General features: G+C 34.4%; 2 protein-coding genes across 5 annotated transcripts in view; one reads left to right on the top strand and one right to left on the bottom strand.

The window, feature by feature from the left end:
* Window positions 1–17,734, top strand: part of ANO3 (anoctamin 3) — a 271,028-nt gene that overhangs the window by 155,391 nt on the left and 97,903 nt on the right. The window contains exons 7-10 of the mRNA XM_004263929.3: window positions 7,458–7,502; window positions 12,422–12,553; window positions 13,272–13,378; window positions 15,583–15,638. Coding sequence (XP_004263977.2) covers window positions 7,458–7,502; window positions 12,422–12,553; window positions 13,272–13,378; window positions 15,583–15,638 — 340 coding nt within the window. The remainder of the gene's footprint in view (window positions 1–7,457; window positions 7,503–12,421; window positions 12,554–13,271; window positions 13,379–15,582; window positions 15,639–17,734) is intronic.
* MUC15 (mucin 15, cell surface associated) overlaps window positions 1–17,734 on the bottom strand; it is a 114,477-nt gene that overhangs the window by 57,168 nt on the left and 39,575 nt on the right. The gene's annotated exons all lie outside the window — the stretch shown is intronic.

Here is a 17,734-nt window from a genome sequence, read left to right as displayed (position 1 = left end):
ATGCTTTATCAACTGCTAAGAAGGTTTAAAAAGGTTTAGGGTAACAAGATACCAAGTAAAAGAACCTCTAGATAATGAATATGAATGAACAGTAAGAGTGCAATTCAAAAATATGGAGAAATTTCTCAGACCTGGTGGCATGGAAGAGGCCAACTCTGTAAGAGTGCTGACAGCCTCAGGTCTCATGACAAGCCTCTGCAGTATTCAAGATGAAATATGGGATGTTGATCACTGTCTTTTTAGTCACCTGAAACACCTCAGGCTTTGGAAGATGCAGCCACAGTCATTGCCCACAAAACAGAAATTGATTAAGTGTTGGCAACTACAGAGGAATCTTACTGTGACAATATTAGAATTAGATACCTAAATTGACTCCCATTCCTCCTTGGGTAAAAGTTTCAAAATTCTCTGTACAGATGATATTTATAAGATAGGTAAATAATACCTATAAGATAGGTAAATAATACCTATTAAATAATAATAATAAAATAAAAAACAAAAGAAAATGAGTAAAGTCTTTTGAATTCTCTGGCACCTTATATAAATTATTAATAAGATACCTACAAAAACCTGAAGTTTGTACATTTTTATGAAACTTGGTCCCTGAAAGAAGCAAGTAAGGACCTATGAGATATTATTTGTATTATGATTAGATATTTTGGAGTCTACAGAGGACTGTTTTTAATTAAGGTCATTCTACTGAACCAAACTTGAGAGTACAACTAGGTAAGTATACACTGTGCAACTCTTCATGTCTTGAGTTTTGAGGAATTTTTTCCTGCTGACACTACGTCTCCTTCTAAAAAGTCTTGTGAAATACATGCCTGTGACTTATTACAAGCTGATAATGGGAGAATACTTGCCTTTGCTCTATCTGCTTTCTTCTTGTTTGGTCTGTATATATGCATGCTACACAAAATCATGCAGAATTAAAACAATGAGCTTCATTTTAACTTATGAAATTATCAAAGACTTTCACAAGTAGTACTCTTCAAACCTCGCATAGATATGGTGAATAATCACCTCTATTGATTTATGGGTGAGAATCAAATTTCATAAAATATTCTGAAACTGAATTTAAAATTATTTTCTGTGAGACTTAAAACTTTTCATAACCACTTTTTATCTTAAGAAGATAATTGAAAAATATGTAAAAACATTCCCTGAAGTACTATTTATAATTATGAAAAATGGAAGTATCTCCTATGTTCAATGGTAGAGGATTTAAATAATTTATATATACCCTTGCAATGCAATATAATTCATTTATGAAACAAATGGGTACAAGGATTTATTAATGATTGTAGTGAAATAATAAATAAATTTAAATAAAATGTGAAGGATATGCATGTATTCATACAATGAGATTTCAACAATGTAAAATGAATAGAAATAAAATTAGAAGAAAATATAATATGCTAAACATGATTGCTTCTGCTGGGTGGGATTGTGGGTCCCTATTATTTTATTTGTTTGCATTCTTACAAAATTATTTTAAACGAGTTCTATTTTGACTGCAGGATATAAACAAAGATGCAAAAGAAGTGTGACACCCAAGACAATAACCTACTTTCTGATATCAGGGTGAAATTGCTAAAAAATTCCAAATTAAGCCTGATTTTACATACCTTTATCCTGCCCCTATTCCTGTGATTTCACCATTGTTTCTGAGCAGAGGTATAGTTGAATTTTTGCACAAACTAATTTCCTTGTCGATCTAAAAGGAGGAAACCCTTAGAGACCATCACAAAGTGTGCCATTTCAGTGGATTTCAGTATTCAGTTGCTCTTCAGGTTAACTGAACATTGTGTTAAAATATTCCATCAAAAAAAGGAGCATATCTTCCACTTATCTCCTCTGGACTTTATACAAAGCACTTGTTTGCCAGGGGTCCGAAAGATTGAATCCTTTTTTGCTATCCAAGGGGGAATTTGTCATCATTTGATTCTTAGTCCCTGGCAAAGACACATTATTAATTTGAAATTATACTTTCATTCAGTGAAAACATAAATGTTGGTTAACATGTTTGCTTTACACCAAATATTTGACATTCATAATTTCAAAGATGGTTTTCCTTTCTTTGTCAGTATACTTTCAAAGTATGTCCATTCTGCTGTAGTTTATAGGGAAAAAGTCTTACAAAGACGATGGCAACAGAATCTACAGCATCACACATTTCATACAGCTCATTCCACCATCTCAGTTGGATTTTATTAATTTTAAAAATTGAAAGTCTGTTAGAGCACACTGACCTTTTTCTCTCATTTCCCTTACTCTTGACTTTTTCAGATAAATTTTGAGGAACTCTGACTTTAATCAATATTCTCATAACTTTGTTTTTTTAAAAAATCTGTATCAAATTTAATTATTTGTGTCTTTAACTTAGCAGTTCATTAAAAACAATTCCCTTACCAGACTGTGTCTCCAGTTTGTATAAATTAGATCCTAGGTCTCCAATCTGTGTGCCATAGTGTCCTATTTCAACGGAAGTTCTGAATAAGATGTTTTCTTCAGTTGATGGTTTTGCTTTTTATAAATGATATTCATTTTTATTTTCTGGTAAGATTGCATTTGAAAGAAGAGTTCTGATACATCCAAAGAAAGAAATATGAAAACCATGAAATGTATACACTTACTGTCTCTTTTTATTGATGATGTGGCTCAAATTTCTTCTTTATGATATGTTTTTCAAGATAATGTTCACAATTTCCACATTACTGAAATTTTGGAAAATGCCATTGTGACTCTTTTGATTTAATAATATAAATATTAGAAAATATACAGCTTTTCCTCAAAGTTTGTCAAAGGAACACTGGTTCCAGAGGATGTAAAAGAAAAATATCCTGTGACCAAATATGTTCCTCAATTTCTAAGTTAAACAATAAGTTTATTTACTGTAGGAATTTTTAGAGAAGTGGTTCTCAGTCTTCAGAATACATCAGAATCACCTGGGAAACTTAGTAAAAATGAAGGTCCCTAGAACCTACATCCAGAGATTCTGGCATATTAGGTCAGGGATAAGATTGGTTTTTTTTTTTTTTTTTTTGCGGTACGCGGGCCTCTCACTGTTGTGGCCTCTCCCGTTGCGGATCACAGGCTCCGGACGCGCAGGCTCAGCGGCCATGGCTCACGGGCCCAGCCGCTCCGCGGCATGTGGGATCTTCCCGGACCAGGGCACGAACCCGTGTCCCCTGCATCGGCAGGCGGACTCTCAACCACTGTGCCACCGGGGAAGCCCAAGATTGGGTATTTTTAACAAGCATCCCTAGTGATTCTGTTACAGTTGATAGAGAAATATTGTCTTGAAGATTTTTAATATTTTAATAATTCTTATAATTTTTATAAATTCCAACAGACAGTTACACAGAGAAGTCTTTCCTTAATTTCCATCTGATGATGGATTTTTTAAAATCTTAATATGATGATGTCCTTGGGAAAACATTTTGAGAAATGCTGGAACTCAGAGTTCTTTTATAACATATTTACAGATCAGTTTAAATAATAGATGTAGCATTAACTAACTCCTTAGTAACCAACTTCTGATTTATTTATAAGGTACACCTAAAATTTGGGATAGCAGTCAGCTCATAAAAAGAGAATGTTATTCAAGCATAGAATAAGTGGCAAAGTGTTTTCATGATTACCAATTCATTTTCCAAATGTCAACTGTTATCATATTTAGGAACATATATATTGTGTTAAAAGTAAAATATACAAGAATAACAAAGAACTTAAATAGGAAAAATACATATCTTTTTTCAAGACAAGATTTTTTAAAGATTTATGCATAAAAACATATCCGTGCTTGACTATTCCATGTATTTATTCAGTGTTGAAACCTATATATTGCATTTCAGAAAGAAAAGCTGCAAATTTATTCAGAAAAAAATTATTAGAGTTATAACCCTTCCTTCAAAAGTTTTCTGGTAACTTACTGTATGAACTTGAAACTTCAGCATTTTATCTACATTTTATGCTTGATATTCTGCATGTGTAGAATTTTATATACATAAATTTTCTAGCTATTTCTTTTCTTGATTATTTTTCCAAAGTAGATATGGCTTGCGTATTGGACTTGATGTTTCCAAACTAACCAAGAAATTTTAGAGAGTTAAAATAGTCCACATTTTCTAGTTTTTATTCTATCAGGAAAGACTTAGCCTGTGTCTTGTACATTCCAGAAATATCAATTCCCACATTCATTACTTTTCTTTTGATTCAAAGGTGATTCTTATTCATTCTTACCCTTCTCTCACATTAAATTGGTCAAACATATTTTAAGGTGTTTCAGTCACCCTGTAGCTTCTCAGGTTGAGTCCAAAGGTGGGGTCAACCTTCCATCTTTCCTCAAGCTCCTCCTCCCACAAATATTTTAATCATAGCAAATTTGGGGGAAAATGTTTTAAAACATTAAGAACAATCTTTTATCACAATTGGGATTAAACTTAGATGACTTTTTTATGCAAAGGATATCTCACTCAAAAATAAAATAATGTAACAACATACAGGGAGCCCAATATATAGAATAGATAACAGTGCAGTAGCTTTGCTTGACAAGGAGCAGGGCCCCAGGGTCGCACCCATGTGACCGTCTGTCCTTCTCATTTGGCCACACAGACATCTCCACAAGTGGCCACTGGCTGTGTGAAACAGTGGTTGGAAACAGTGATGGAGATAAGCATTTACTTATAATTTTGAGTGGTTGTTGTAATAGATGGGTAAGTAGGTAGGTAGATAAATGCTGTCTTGATGCAAGGTGTAGAATAGAAGAATCTTTCAAATGAAAAATTAAGGGAAAATAAAGAAAGCTCTATCCATGAACAATATGCAGTTAATAAATTATGCAGTGAGGATAGTGGGTAGGAAATAATTTGGTCCTGCAGGCTCATTTATGCAGAAGAACTAAGGAAAACTGCAAGTTATTATTGACTGCATGAACTAAAGGTACACTTGTATATGTTGGGGAAATATAATTAAAAACAAAATCTCCTCCAACCAAGGAAACTTCTCCACAAACATAGAAGAGAAAGATAACCCTTTTATCACTGAATAAACATTAAACCAGAATGCAACATGCATCACAGGCAATTCACTGAGATTGCATATACAAAAAGAAATCTCACCCTTTTCTATAGCCAAGCAGATACACCCATTACAGGCATGTCCTCAAGATAAACAATAACCTAACCGTCCTCAAGTAAGAGGACTTGACAGCACTAATTTTGTCACACATAGTTCATCCTAGATTTGACTGGTAACTAGGGTGTTAGTTAATTAGGAAAAATGAGTCTCTTAATTTTATTTGTTCTTATAGTATAAGCAGTTTAAAAAATATGTGTATTCATCTTGTATGACTTTCTTCCTTCACTTGTTCTTATTTCTCCCAAAGCATTTCAAAAATAAAGAAAATGTTTAAGAGAAATATTTCAAAATAGCAGCAATAAAAAGAATAATGTTTTATCCAAATGCCACCTTGTTCTTTTATATTATTCCTTACCATATCCACAACTGATCATTATAACCATAATCTTTATCTCCTCTTAATCACATTCCTAGATTTTTTTGATGCTGAAAATTATTTTAAACCAATTTCTACATTTGTAGTTTTTCAAAGCGATACCTTATTTAGTAAATGTTTACTAAATTCAAAGTGCCCTCAGGCACTGAAGGAAATAAATGCAACTGTGAATTATACAAAAGCCCATTCATTTATTCATCAGCCATCGGAATGCTTACTATTTACCAAAGAATGTGCCAAGTATACACAAAGTCAGATGAACTGAAGCTACCGTCTTCAAGAAACCCAGTCTCCTATAGAAGATAGTCATTGAACAGTTATATAATACGGGGTAAATAGTGCAAGAGAGTACTTTGTAGAGGAGGTTCAGAGAGAAGATGGGTTTATAGTACAATAGGGATTTTTTTAAACATCTTCATTGGAGTATAATTGCTTTACAATGGTGTGTTAGTTTCTGCTTTATAACAAAGTGAATCAGCTATACATATACATATATCCCCATATCTCTTCCCTCTTGTGTCTCCGTCCCTCCCACCCTCCCTATCCCACCCCTCTAGGTGGTCACAAAGCACCAAGTTGATTGAATGATGTATGCACACAAACCTGTGTTATGTCTGATAAAATGAGTGGGGGGGTGATATTTAAAGTGTGAGTTTAGGCTAGACAGAGCAAACCTTGAAACTCCATATCTGAATTTAGTGTTAGAGTATGTCAGAGACAACTTAAAAATTCTTTTCTAGGATTATGACTGGTGATTGCAATGAAATATGGTAGCTCAGAAGGCTTTTCAAGTTTTCTAAGCAGTTAATAACACAGGACTAAATATCAATTGTCCTGACTCTCGGCCCTGCTTTCTAGATACCACACCATGGAGGAGTTTTCTGATTCTCTGGAATGGGTTTTGGTGGGTGGGGATAAAGAAGCATTTTAGAAGGCCCTGAATGAGATTCCTGAGCTCCAAGATGTGGATTTATTGAGAATCTTTTAGAAGGTGAATTAACCTCTGTCACTAGAATATTTAGTTTCTCTAAAATCAGAATGCTACACACTTACTTAAAACACTCAATATCTTCCTATAACTTTTCACCCAAAAACCTTGGCATCAGTGGTAAGACCCCTCATCATCTGTGCCTTGTTCACCATCCCCTCACCTCTTTTATTATTATCCTCAACTTGCAATTTATACCCCAGCAATTACCAAATTAGTCAAAGTTCCCTGAATCTTACCATGTTAATCTTGCTCCCATAACCATTTCATATGCTGCTACCTCTGTCTAAAATGCCATGTCCTAAGTACTCCATTCAGACGACTACTGCCGTTCATGCTTCATGATTCAACACAGATAACACATCCTCTGGGAAAGCTTCCCTGTCTTTCTCCTCCATCTATGAAAACTAATTGAGATCCCTTCACAGGTACTTCCATAGCCCTCTCTGTTTTACTGCATTATCACACTTTGTTATAACTATCACTTGTCTCCTCAACTGAAAAGTAGCTTTTTGAGGATAAAGACCCTGTTTTTTTTCTCTAAATTTTTAGTGGTTATAACTTAACGTTCTTTGCCAAGTCATAAATATTCATTACATATGTGTTTAGATCAATAGCTGACTTCATATAACATACAAGCAAGTGATCTGGTTAATATGCATTATGTAGCAGAAGACAAACTTTCAAAAAAGAATTAAAAATCAAATATTCAAAAGTGATCTATTGATTTATGAAAGTGTCTTTGTTATTAGTAACTTAGATTCTGAAACTGAAACAATGCAAATTCAGAGTTCTTCCTATTATACTGGTTCATTTCGTGTCTTTCTTTAGCATGTGGAAGTTAGAGTATTGAAATGCTCAGTGTAATTGAATGTTGTCACTTGCTGGTTTCACTATTTTCCTGTGACTTTTCTCAGCTGATTTCTTTCTTTCTTTTTTTTTTTTTTTCAGGAAAAAATCCTATTACACTGACCAGAGGAGCAAATCAATGGGCAGGTTGGTGGGTGATATGAAATTTGTTTACGACCAATTTGTCATTTGGGAAAAAATTAAAAATGCATTTGATTACCCATATCAGCAGCTGTAAATTTTAGAAAGAAAAACTTTACTGATTTGTTCAAGATATTTTCAAAATGACTTATGCCAAATTTGACAATGTTTAAAATCAGATGATCCCTTTTTTTCTATTTACCATTGCCATTCCCACAATCCTTCCTTGATATAATGTTATGGAGCAAGGATTTTAATTGCAAGTTCATGTTTCAGGAGATTTTAATTTTAAAAATAGTTATAAAACGAGGATTGATGGGTAAATGATGACCCACTAGAGTAATAGAACAATAGACACAGCAGAGGCCTCTTGGATCATTTAATCCAAACCTCTTATTGATAAGATGGTAAAGAAAGACAGAGTGATGAAGTGGTTTACCAAGGCCATACAGCATCTTTTGTATTACGGACCTACTCTTATTCCACCAGTTGAACCTGCCTCTCTTTCAATTGTGGTATTGAAAGGAAACTTCTTTTCAAGAGCTTTATCTCAAAACAACATCTCTTTGCCTATTGTGGTAACAGTAGCTATGGCAAAGGAATTAATTAAAATACAACCCTGAGACACAAGAAACTCTCCCACCTGAATTGCCTTGACCCCGTTTCACTGGAGAAAATGAGCTTCCATTTAATGAACTCTACAAACAAAAGGCTTTTAATAATTCGCTGTTTTTCTGCTCCTTGCAAAACAATCAATTAAAAAAAATAGAATGTGAATGTCGTAGAGGAGACCCTATTGAATAATGTTGCAGGATATTGCAAATCAGAATGACACAAAAACTAGCAAAATCATACAGTGTAAATATGTGACCATTTTAGGAGAGAATTTAATAAATCTACTTCTTTTACCAAAGAAAATGTCTGAATATAATTTAGAACTCTAAAATAGGAAAAGTTTGAATTCTAGAAGAGAGTATTGTACTCTATTAAACATTAAATTTAGGTTGGTAGGAATGAGTGACAAGAAAAGGAAATCATGAGGGGGAAAACTTGAAATCTGAATGAATGCTAAAGGAATTAGTACTCAAATGGCTCTTAAAAAATTAATGATGTTCCTTAGCCAGTTGGATTCCTCTGTTTGTCAGGTTGACATGCTCAGATTTACAATGAGCTTTCATCATTTCTCTTGTGCTCATTCGTTTCTGGTCTATATAAGCAAATTTCCAAAGTTATTTTTGCATAATAAGGTCAAATTCATTGGGATGTTATAATATATAAATTTACAACCGCAGGTTTTCCATATTTTTCTCTGCATGTGCCTGTTTAATATTGGATGTGTTGATAAAACATGTTTAGGTTTGCTTCTGGGTGCTGTATAGAATTAGTGAGATTTGCCACTGTATAATTAGTGTGTTTTCTGCTAAATAGACATCTTCCTTTCAGAGACTCACAGAAGGACAAAATCCTGTATATTAAATTGGCAACCAATGTCTATGTAATACTGTCATAATTTAGTTTTAGAGTAAACTTGTATTTAGAATTCCTGATAAATATGTATATTCTAAATCCTAAAGAAACATTTTTAATAGTGGAAAGATGTTTTTCTTTAGTATTTTGGTCAAACAAAAGTAAACTAGAAAAATGAATGCTATATTATGTGTCATAATATGTTTTATTATCTTTTGTGTTTATTATTTTTTGTTTAATTTTATGAAATGAAAATAAGGTTGTCAGTTATTCCAAACAATTGTTAATGTACCTTAAGCATTACTATAGTCTACTGCTTTACAGTTTACATATTACAAATAGTTCTCTTTGTTCTTTGAGTTAGTGGATGCGTATGGGGAGGGTAACAAATAAATAGGAAAGGCATTTATAAAATTATATGACATATTAAACTGTAAAAATGACTGTCTTGGTATTTGCCTGAGTTTATACTTTCAATTAAGTAAATGACTGATTTTGATTTTTTTTAAACTTGACCTTGGGAAAAGAAAATTTAAATGTTGTGTGTGTATATGTACGGGCATCAATGTTATAAAATTATAAAACCCAATTTTTAGACAATTAGAAAGAGGGAAGCAAAAGTCTAATGTGTGTACTTAGATGTCACTTGTGCTTTCCATTTCCTGACATGGGAAAGATGTTTTGTGCATGGGTAATTTGACCAGTAAACATTAGGGGTAAATATGTACAGGCAATTATCCAGGTTTCAAAGATCATCGTTTCTCCAGGCAGGTCAAAAGGAAATGCCTATAGTTTTATTATTGCTGCTATCTATCATTAGCTTACAAAGTACTTTCATATTCAATTATCAAAGCATCTTCAAAAGGACCATTCAGGGGGGCAGAACAAAGAGTAACTGGTTTGCAGATCAGGGAAAATAAATGACTCCATTATCACCACTCCTTACCACCCCACATCTCATCCCCTAGCTTTCACAGCTGGTGTGATAGAGTTTGTGCTCTGACCACGTTCTTTTGACCCTTTAATCCAGATTTCTTTTCAATTTCCATTGAATTCTCTGCGTTCCACTGATTTTAGCAAAGGAATTTAAAGCTCTGTTAGAGGTCATCTTCACATTATGCCATGAAATCTTGAGTTTGCAAGACTGCTAACGTGATAAAAGTTTGGTAGAGTGTAGGTAATACGTTAGATCATGTTGGTGGCATGGTGGTGGTAGTGGTGGTTGTAGAAGTAGTAGTGATACTCCTTTTCCTTATTATTATCACAAAGATTTATTGAGTGTTTACTTTGTGCTGGGCACTGTGGGATCAGTCATTACCTATTTAATTATCAGAATATCCCTTCATTTAAGAGATGAGAAAACTGAATGAGAATCGAAGAAATTAAATAATAAGCTAGATCTTCACATCCTGTGATTCAGATCCAGCCCTGACCACATTTCACTATTAAACATCATGTATTCCTTCATAGGAAGTATGTGAAAAGCCTAAACTGATAATATGGTTTATTTTTCTGTAAAAGGTCAATGATGGTCTACAAGTCATTTTATTTCATTTCTTTAATTTTTTTGATTGGCATTTATTTCTAGTATGTTTGCAATTTTGTCAGAGATAGTAAGCCCTTGGGTGCTATAGCTATCAGCATTTTCTAAGTGTCATCAGATGCCTCCTTTTATTTGATCCTCCTAGCCACCTAATGAAGTAGGACAGATGGAATTACTTTCTCTCTTTACAGATGAGGAACATAAAGCTCAAAGATTGAAAATGTTTGGCTCAATTTCAATGACTGGCAAATTCATCCTCTAATTTTTTATCCCATTGTTTTCTCCACTAGGCTAACTTTGAAAAGTTGGAGTAATTGCTATATAATCCATTCAGTGTTTTTACATGTCTGTGCACTAGTGGCTGGAATACAGCGATATTTTGTGATTTCAGAGGCTTTCTTTGTAATAAGAAGAAGCAAAGTGGACACTTCAGATAACACTCATTTATTATTTTAGGCTAGAAAGAAATGCTCTGGTCCCTCCAAAACCAAAAAAGACTTGGCATCTAAATGATAACATTTCTTGGCAAAGAAAATGTCCAAACTCTTCGCATGCTAAAAATCAAAACTTGATGCTTATTTCAAATTATATAGACGTGGTAATTTTACCATAATAGACTTGGATGAAATCATTTTTAAGATACAGTCTGCCTGCACATGGCTGTACTAAATTTTTTAAAGTTTAAGCAGAGTTGGCCAAATATTAAGATGCATTGTACTTCTCTAGGAAAATATTATATCCTGCCACTTTGACTCACTATTGCAGAAGAAGTCCAAAAACTGCCAAAGATAGAACCTCATAAATAGTGTGTAAATATAGCACATTTTTAAAGTAAACACAGCTGTTATTATAGCAACTCAGAATCTCATTTTCAGAATCAATCTCTGGAGTCAGTATCTCTTTTGCTTTCATTTTTGTCTTTTGAAAAATAAATATGATTCCAATCAGTATATATACCACATAGAACTGGGTTGTGACTGTAATCTAAAGCTGAGGCCAAAGTATCCTGATGTGAGATTTCCTGAAACAGTGTTTTAATGTTCTCTAACCTGGAGTCTATGCTAAATCCACCCCTCAAAGCGCAGTCAGTGGATAGCAGGATGAGCACCCCGGGGAACTAGTTAGAAATGCAGAATCTCAGACACCACCCTAAATCTATTGAATTAGTATCTGCATTTTAACAAGATCTTCAGGTGATTTACAAACCCGTTAAAGTCTTAAAAGTACAGCAAAGACTCCTTGACTCAACTCTCCTTATTGTTAATCAAGTTTAATGTAAAACACCAACTCACAACTCTCCAGCAATGTCAATATTATTACTTTTATTTTATGGGTGAGGAAACAAAGGCAAGAAATTAACTAACTTATACAAGTTTCCATAGTTACTATAATGCAGAGCTGCCTTTGAACCCAGTTTTTCTTGACCCGAAACGCTTGCTGTTACCATAGGACCTGTGGCTCCCAGAACTGAATGCATTGAGTGCATTGTAGCCATTTCTTTCTTTTCAGTCTCCACTTTTCTGGAGCCACATTGCTATAGTTTTTAAAGTGATCTATAGCCACACATATATAGATATAGATATATACATACATACACTCAACTTTAATAAACAATCTTGCTGGTTTTATTCTTTATGCTTTTTCCTACCCCATCTTTATGTATGATGATTTTCTAATATTTTCCACAGATTTTTCTTATGAGGATCACCTAGTTGCCCTGAAAGAGTTTAAATAAATGCCAGATTTGGTTTGCTTTGGAATTATTTCCTTTGTGTGGGTACAGGAATAATGCATGTATGTGTGTGTGAATGTGGGTGTGTGTATGTCTTTTGGGAATCTTTCAGAACGGTAGTGGAAGGTAGGCATGGCTCTGGAGTGCAACCTAATTCAGTTCTAAAATGTGACTTTGTTCCAGGGTGCAAAAATATTTTAGAAGAATCAAAAAATGGATGTCCCAAAACCCCATGGTTCTTGACAAGTCAGCTTTCCCAGACCTGGAGGAGTCAGACTGCTATACTGGCCCCTTCAGCCGTGCACGAATTCACCAGTGAGTTCCCATCTCTTTTCTCCCATCACCTCTTTTTTAAAATTATTTTTTAGTTATTTAATTTTTTTGGCCATGCCTTGTGGGATCTTAGTTCCCCGACCAGGGATTGAACCCAGGTTCTTGGCAGTGAAAGCATGGAGTCTTAACCACTGGACCGTGCCAGGGAACACCCCTCCCACCTCCCACCACCTCTTGAAGTCACCCTTTTGCTCTTTACATCATTGGCTCTCATGTTTACTCCATACAACTCTTTCTACAATGGAACAGTAGGATATGAAGGGGAAGGGAGAAACATTGCTTGTCGCTGAAGTACTGAAAACAAGCTAGCTCGGAAAGTGCAGTATTAGGGAATGACATCAATTGTTAATGTGTTCTATTTGGAACCACATTGCTTAAGGTAGTACAAAATTTATGGAAGCCAGTGGACAATCTGTTCTTGTTCCATGCTCAATAAGAAATATGAGGACATTTAGGCTTCCTTATAAACTGAAGGATATTAAAATGAATATTTGATAATGCCCTGTATTATTTATAAGTGTATATTTTCTCAGCCAAATGATTTTTTTTTTAAGAAGATGGTTTCTCTTCTGATCTATTGTGCTTTACATGCATTCATTTTAATGGAGAAAATACATGGATGACTACCCAGGAACTTGTAACTGTTGCTAGATTCTGTGGTCTGCATTGAATATTAAAACCAATCCGCTTATCTTCCCAGCTTCATAATAAACAATAAGGACACCTTCTTCAGCAATGCTACTCGAAGCAGGATAGTCTATCACATGCTGCAGCACACCAAATATGAAAATGGAATATCAAAAGTGGGTAAGAACACTAATTAAAAACATACTATGGAATTTACTTTTACTGATTACACTCAGAAGTATTTTTTAACAACTGAAGCTTTGCCTTCCTGCATTAGATATGAGGATATAATGCAGTGAACAAACTCTAAACATTGTATTTTCAGCCTTTCAATGAAAGAAAACAAAACAAACAAAAAACGTTTTCAAGGGCACTTGGCAATGTGTATCAAAACGTGAAATGTGCAAGAACTTTGGAACAGAAATTTTATTTCTAGAAATTTATCCCAAAGAAATAATCAGACTTTTGAATAACAATATATGTAGATATTTGTTCATTGCGGCTTTGTAGACAAAGAATAGAATAGAATAATACTGGAGATACTTTAGCTGTCCATTAGGCTATATGCACACAATGCATCCATTAAAAGTGATGTGATTTTATTCACTCTTAACTCAAATGTATTCAGCATCTATTATACACTATATATTATGGAAAGTATATGACACAGACCCTTTACTCATGGAGATTGAAAATTAGTATCAGTTCTCTAATTATTGACTTCAAAAGATATCCGTAAAGCATTATTAAGAGGAAAAAAAACAGATTACAAAACTGTAAATATAATGTGTAATCCCATTTGCTAAACACTCACAAAAAAAAGAAAAAATCTAGAATTTATATGAAACATTTTAGACATTATCTCTGAGAGGTGAGATTACAGCTAATTTTAAATTTCTAAATGTCTCTGTTGTTTGAATGTTTAGCAGTATGCTACAACATGTCTGACGCAAAAGAAAACAGAAAGTTTCACCTGGGAAAATTAAGTAAAATTGACAAGTTTACGCAGAGCAGAGCAGAAAACAACAGGTAACAAATGAGCTGGCCGTTTGTTAGTGTGAAAAATACAACATGGCTGAAGAAATAAAATGCTAGTCATGTTCTAAAATTCCTTCAAATAAAAGAGTTGATAGCCAGTGGAAACTTGTACCAATATGTACGGATTTGCATTCAAATAGATTACCATATTAGTAAAATGAACTATGTTTCCAGTCATCCAAAGAGGAATGTTCAGACTTTGGTTCTCTTCTGATTAATAATTCATTTATTACTGAGCAGTCAAAATAATTAATTCAAAAACTAAATCCTTATAAAAAATTTGACACTTAATCAGAAGTTTTCTAAACAAGAAATAAAGATAGAGAAATCCAGAATGTAAACTACAAATGTGTCTAAATGGTAGCACTATGTGCTTATGTAGACTTTAAAAAATAATATTGACATTTAAATGATTGTAAAGATATCATGCCCTTTGTCAACCATGCAATAAACACAGAAGGGTATAAAAATAAAATTTAAAAATCCCTACATTCAATTTTCACTGTACCAAATTAGTACTGAATATATATACATATACATCTCATAATTAGAAGCATGCAATGTTTACAATTTTCTATCCTTTTTGAAATTACCATTATGAGTACTTTCTCAAGCCCTTTAGTATGTCTGAAAACATTATTTTAAATAGCTGTACAATATTCTATTGTAAGCATTCATCAAATCACTGTCATTTACCAAGCACTTATATAATTGATTGAACCATAATAATGAAACAATTACCCAATTTTGGATGTACAATTATTTCTAATTCTTTACTAATATAAATAATATTGCAATGAAAATTGCTCTTCATAAGAATTTTCCAAATATCTAGTCTTCCCAGAACTATATGAGACAGTCCATTTCACTACACTCTCATTGGGATGGAGAGATTTTAAGAAGGGTCACATATCGCTATTTATTCTCTTTGGATCAGTATTAAAGAATTAAAGATTTCTCAATACCAATCTCCTTTGAGACATTTTGAGGAGTGGGGAATTCCTCTGCTTCCTTGACCAAATTTTGTTTTGAGTAAAAAAGAAAGTTGTTCCAGGCTCATGTGCCCCCAAATAAGTGGGTATTAAAATCCCCACATTTCATGATGTGGCAAAGTGTCATATGTTGGCACCTTGCAAACCCTTTATTAATCTTGTAAGGACACAATTAGACTCTTAGAATCAGTCTCTTTCACAACCTCACTGTCCTCATAGGTGATAAAGCTATGGAAGTCATTTGGGTTATTTTGTTTTTAAATTAATTTATTTTCCCAAGTATTATGTAGGTTGCTTCAGAGGGAAGTCTTCAATTAAACTAACTCAAGCACTGTTCTTTTCTTCTTTTTCCAGGTATCTGTAAACTTATAAACAATGGTTCATATATAGCAGCTTTTCCCCCACATGAGGTAATTTTGAAGTACAATTTCCATTTTAAAAAAATGTTTCTCCTGCTCAATGCTTGATCTCATTTTTTTTTTTCCACTTAAGTCTAGTTGCCTTATTCCTCATTTGAGGGTTCATCCAGTGAGTGGCCTTGGACCTTTCTGAGACCCCATAATAATCTGTGGCTGCACACTGGCTCCTGTGCTCCAGAACCCTTCTGCAATTTGCTCTGTCCCAGGAATCCCACCCTCAGAGGAAACTCATGGACATTGCTCAGCCACTCTGACCAGACATAGATAGCCCTCTGCTCCAGCACAGCTCCATGCATGACTCAGCTTGGGATTTACACAACTTCCAAACAGGGCAGGTTCTGGCCTGTGCCTATTTGGGATACCTAAAAACCTAAGACAAACCGAAACCAAAAATCTACACCCCATTATTTACTTGATTTTCTGCCAGATTATTATCTCTCTTCCAGTTTTAAGTAGGTCATGTTGTGGTAACTCTGCCTGCTGAGTCATGAATGACATGTGAATCAGTTTTAAACTCCACCCCAATACACGCACATACTATATTCTTTTTTTTTTTTTAACATCATAATTGCTTTACAATGGTGTGTCAGTTTCTGCTTTATAACAAAGTGAATCAGTTATACATATACATATATTCCCATATCTCTTCCCTCTTGCATCTCCCTCCCTCCCACCCTCCCTATCCCATCACTCTAGGTGGTCACAAAGCACCAAGCTGATCTCCCTGTGCTATGCGGCTGCTTCCCACTAGCTATCTATTTTACGTTTGGTAGTGTATATATGTCCATGACACTCTCTCACTTTGTCACAGCTTACCCTTCCCCCTCCCCATATCCTCAAGTACATTCTCTAGTAGGTCAGTGTCTTTATTCCCATCTTACCCCTAGGTTCTTCATGACATTTTTCTTTTCTTAGATTCCATATATATGTGTTAGCATATGGTATTTGTCTTTCTCTCTCTGACTTACTTCACTCTGTATGACAGACTCTAGGTCCATCCACCTCACTACAAATAACTCAGTTTCGTTTCTTTTTATGGCTGAGTAATATTCCATTGTATATATGTGCCACATCTTCTTTATCCATTCATCTGTTGATGGATACTTAGGTTGCTTCCATGTCCTGGTTATTGTAAATAGAGCTGCAATGAACATTTTGGTACATGACTCTTTTTGAATTATGGTTTTCTCAGGGTATATGCCCAGTAGTGGGATTGCTGGGTCATATGGTAGTTCTATTTGTAGTTTTTTTAAGGAACCTCCATACTGTTCTCCATAATGACTGTACCAATTCACATTCCCACCAGCAGTGCAAGAGTGTTTCCTTTTCTCCACACCCTCTCCAGCATTTATTGTTTCTAGACTTTTTGATGATGGCCATTCTGACCGGTGTGAGATGATATCTCATTGTAGTTTTGATTTGCATTTCTCTAATGATTAATGATGTTGAGCATTCTTTCATGTGTTTGTTGGCAATCTGTATATCTTCTTTGGAGAAATGTCTATTTAGGTCTTCTGCCCATTTTTGGATTGGGTTGTTTGGCTTTTTGTTATTGAGCTGCATGAACTGCTTGTAAATTTTGGAGATTAATCCTTTGTCAGTTGCTTCATTTGCAAATATTTCCTCCCATTCTGAGGGTTGTCTTTTCGTCTTGTTTATGGTTTCCTTTGCTGTGCAAAAGCTTTGAAGTTTATACTTAGGTCCCATTTGTTTATTTTTGTTTTTATTTCCATTTCTCTAGGAGGTGGGTCAAAAAGGATCTTGCTGTGATTTATGTCATAGTGTTCTGCCCATGTTTTCCTCTAAGAGTTTAACAGTTTCTGGCCTTACATTTAGGTCTTTAATCCATTTTGAGTTTATTTTTGTGTATGGTGTTAGGGAGTGTTCTAATCTCATACTTTTACATGTACCTGTCCAACTTTCCCAGCACCACTTATTGAAGAGGCTGTCCTTTCTCCATGGTACATTCCTGCCTCCTTTATCAAAGATAAGGTTACCATATGTGTGTGGGTTTAACTCTGGGCTTTCTATCCTGTTCCATTCATCTATCTTTCTGTTTTTGTGCCAGTACCATACAGTCTTGATTA

This window comes from Orcinus orca, chromosome 8, assembly GCF_937001465.1.
Source record: "Orcinus orca chromosome 8, mOrcOrc1.1, whole genome shotgun sequence".
In the NCBI taxonomy this organism is placed as follows: domain Eukaryota; kingdom Metazoa; phylum Chordata; class Mammalia; order Artiodactyla; family Delphinidae; genus Orcinus; species Orcinus orca.
Note: the sequence above shows the minus strand (reverse complement) of the source record. Positions and strands in the feature narration are given on the sequence as shown.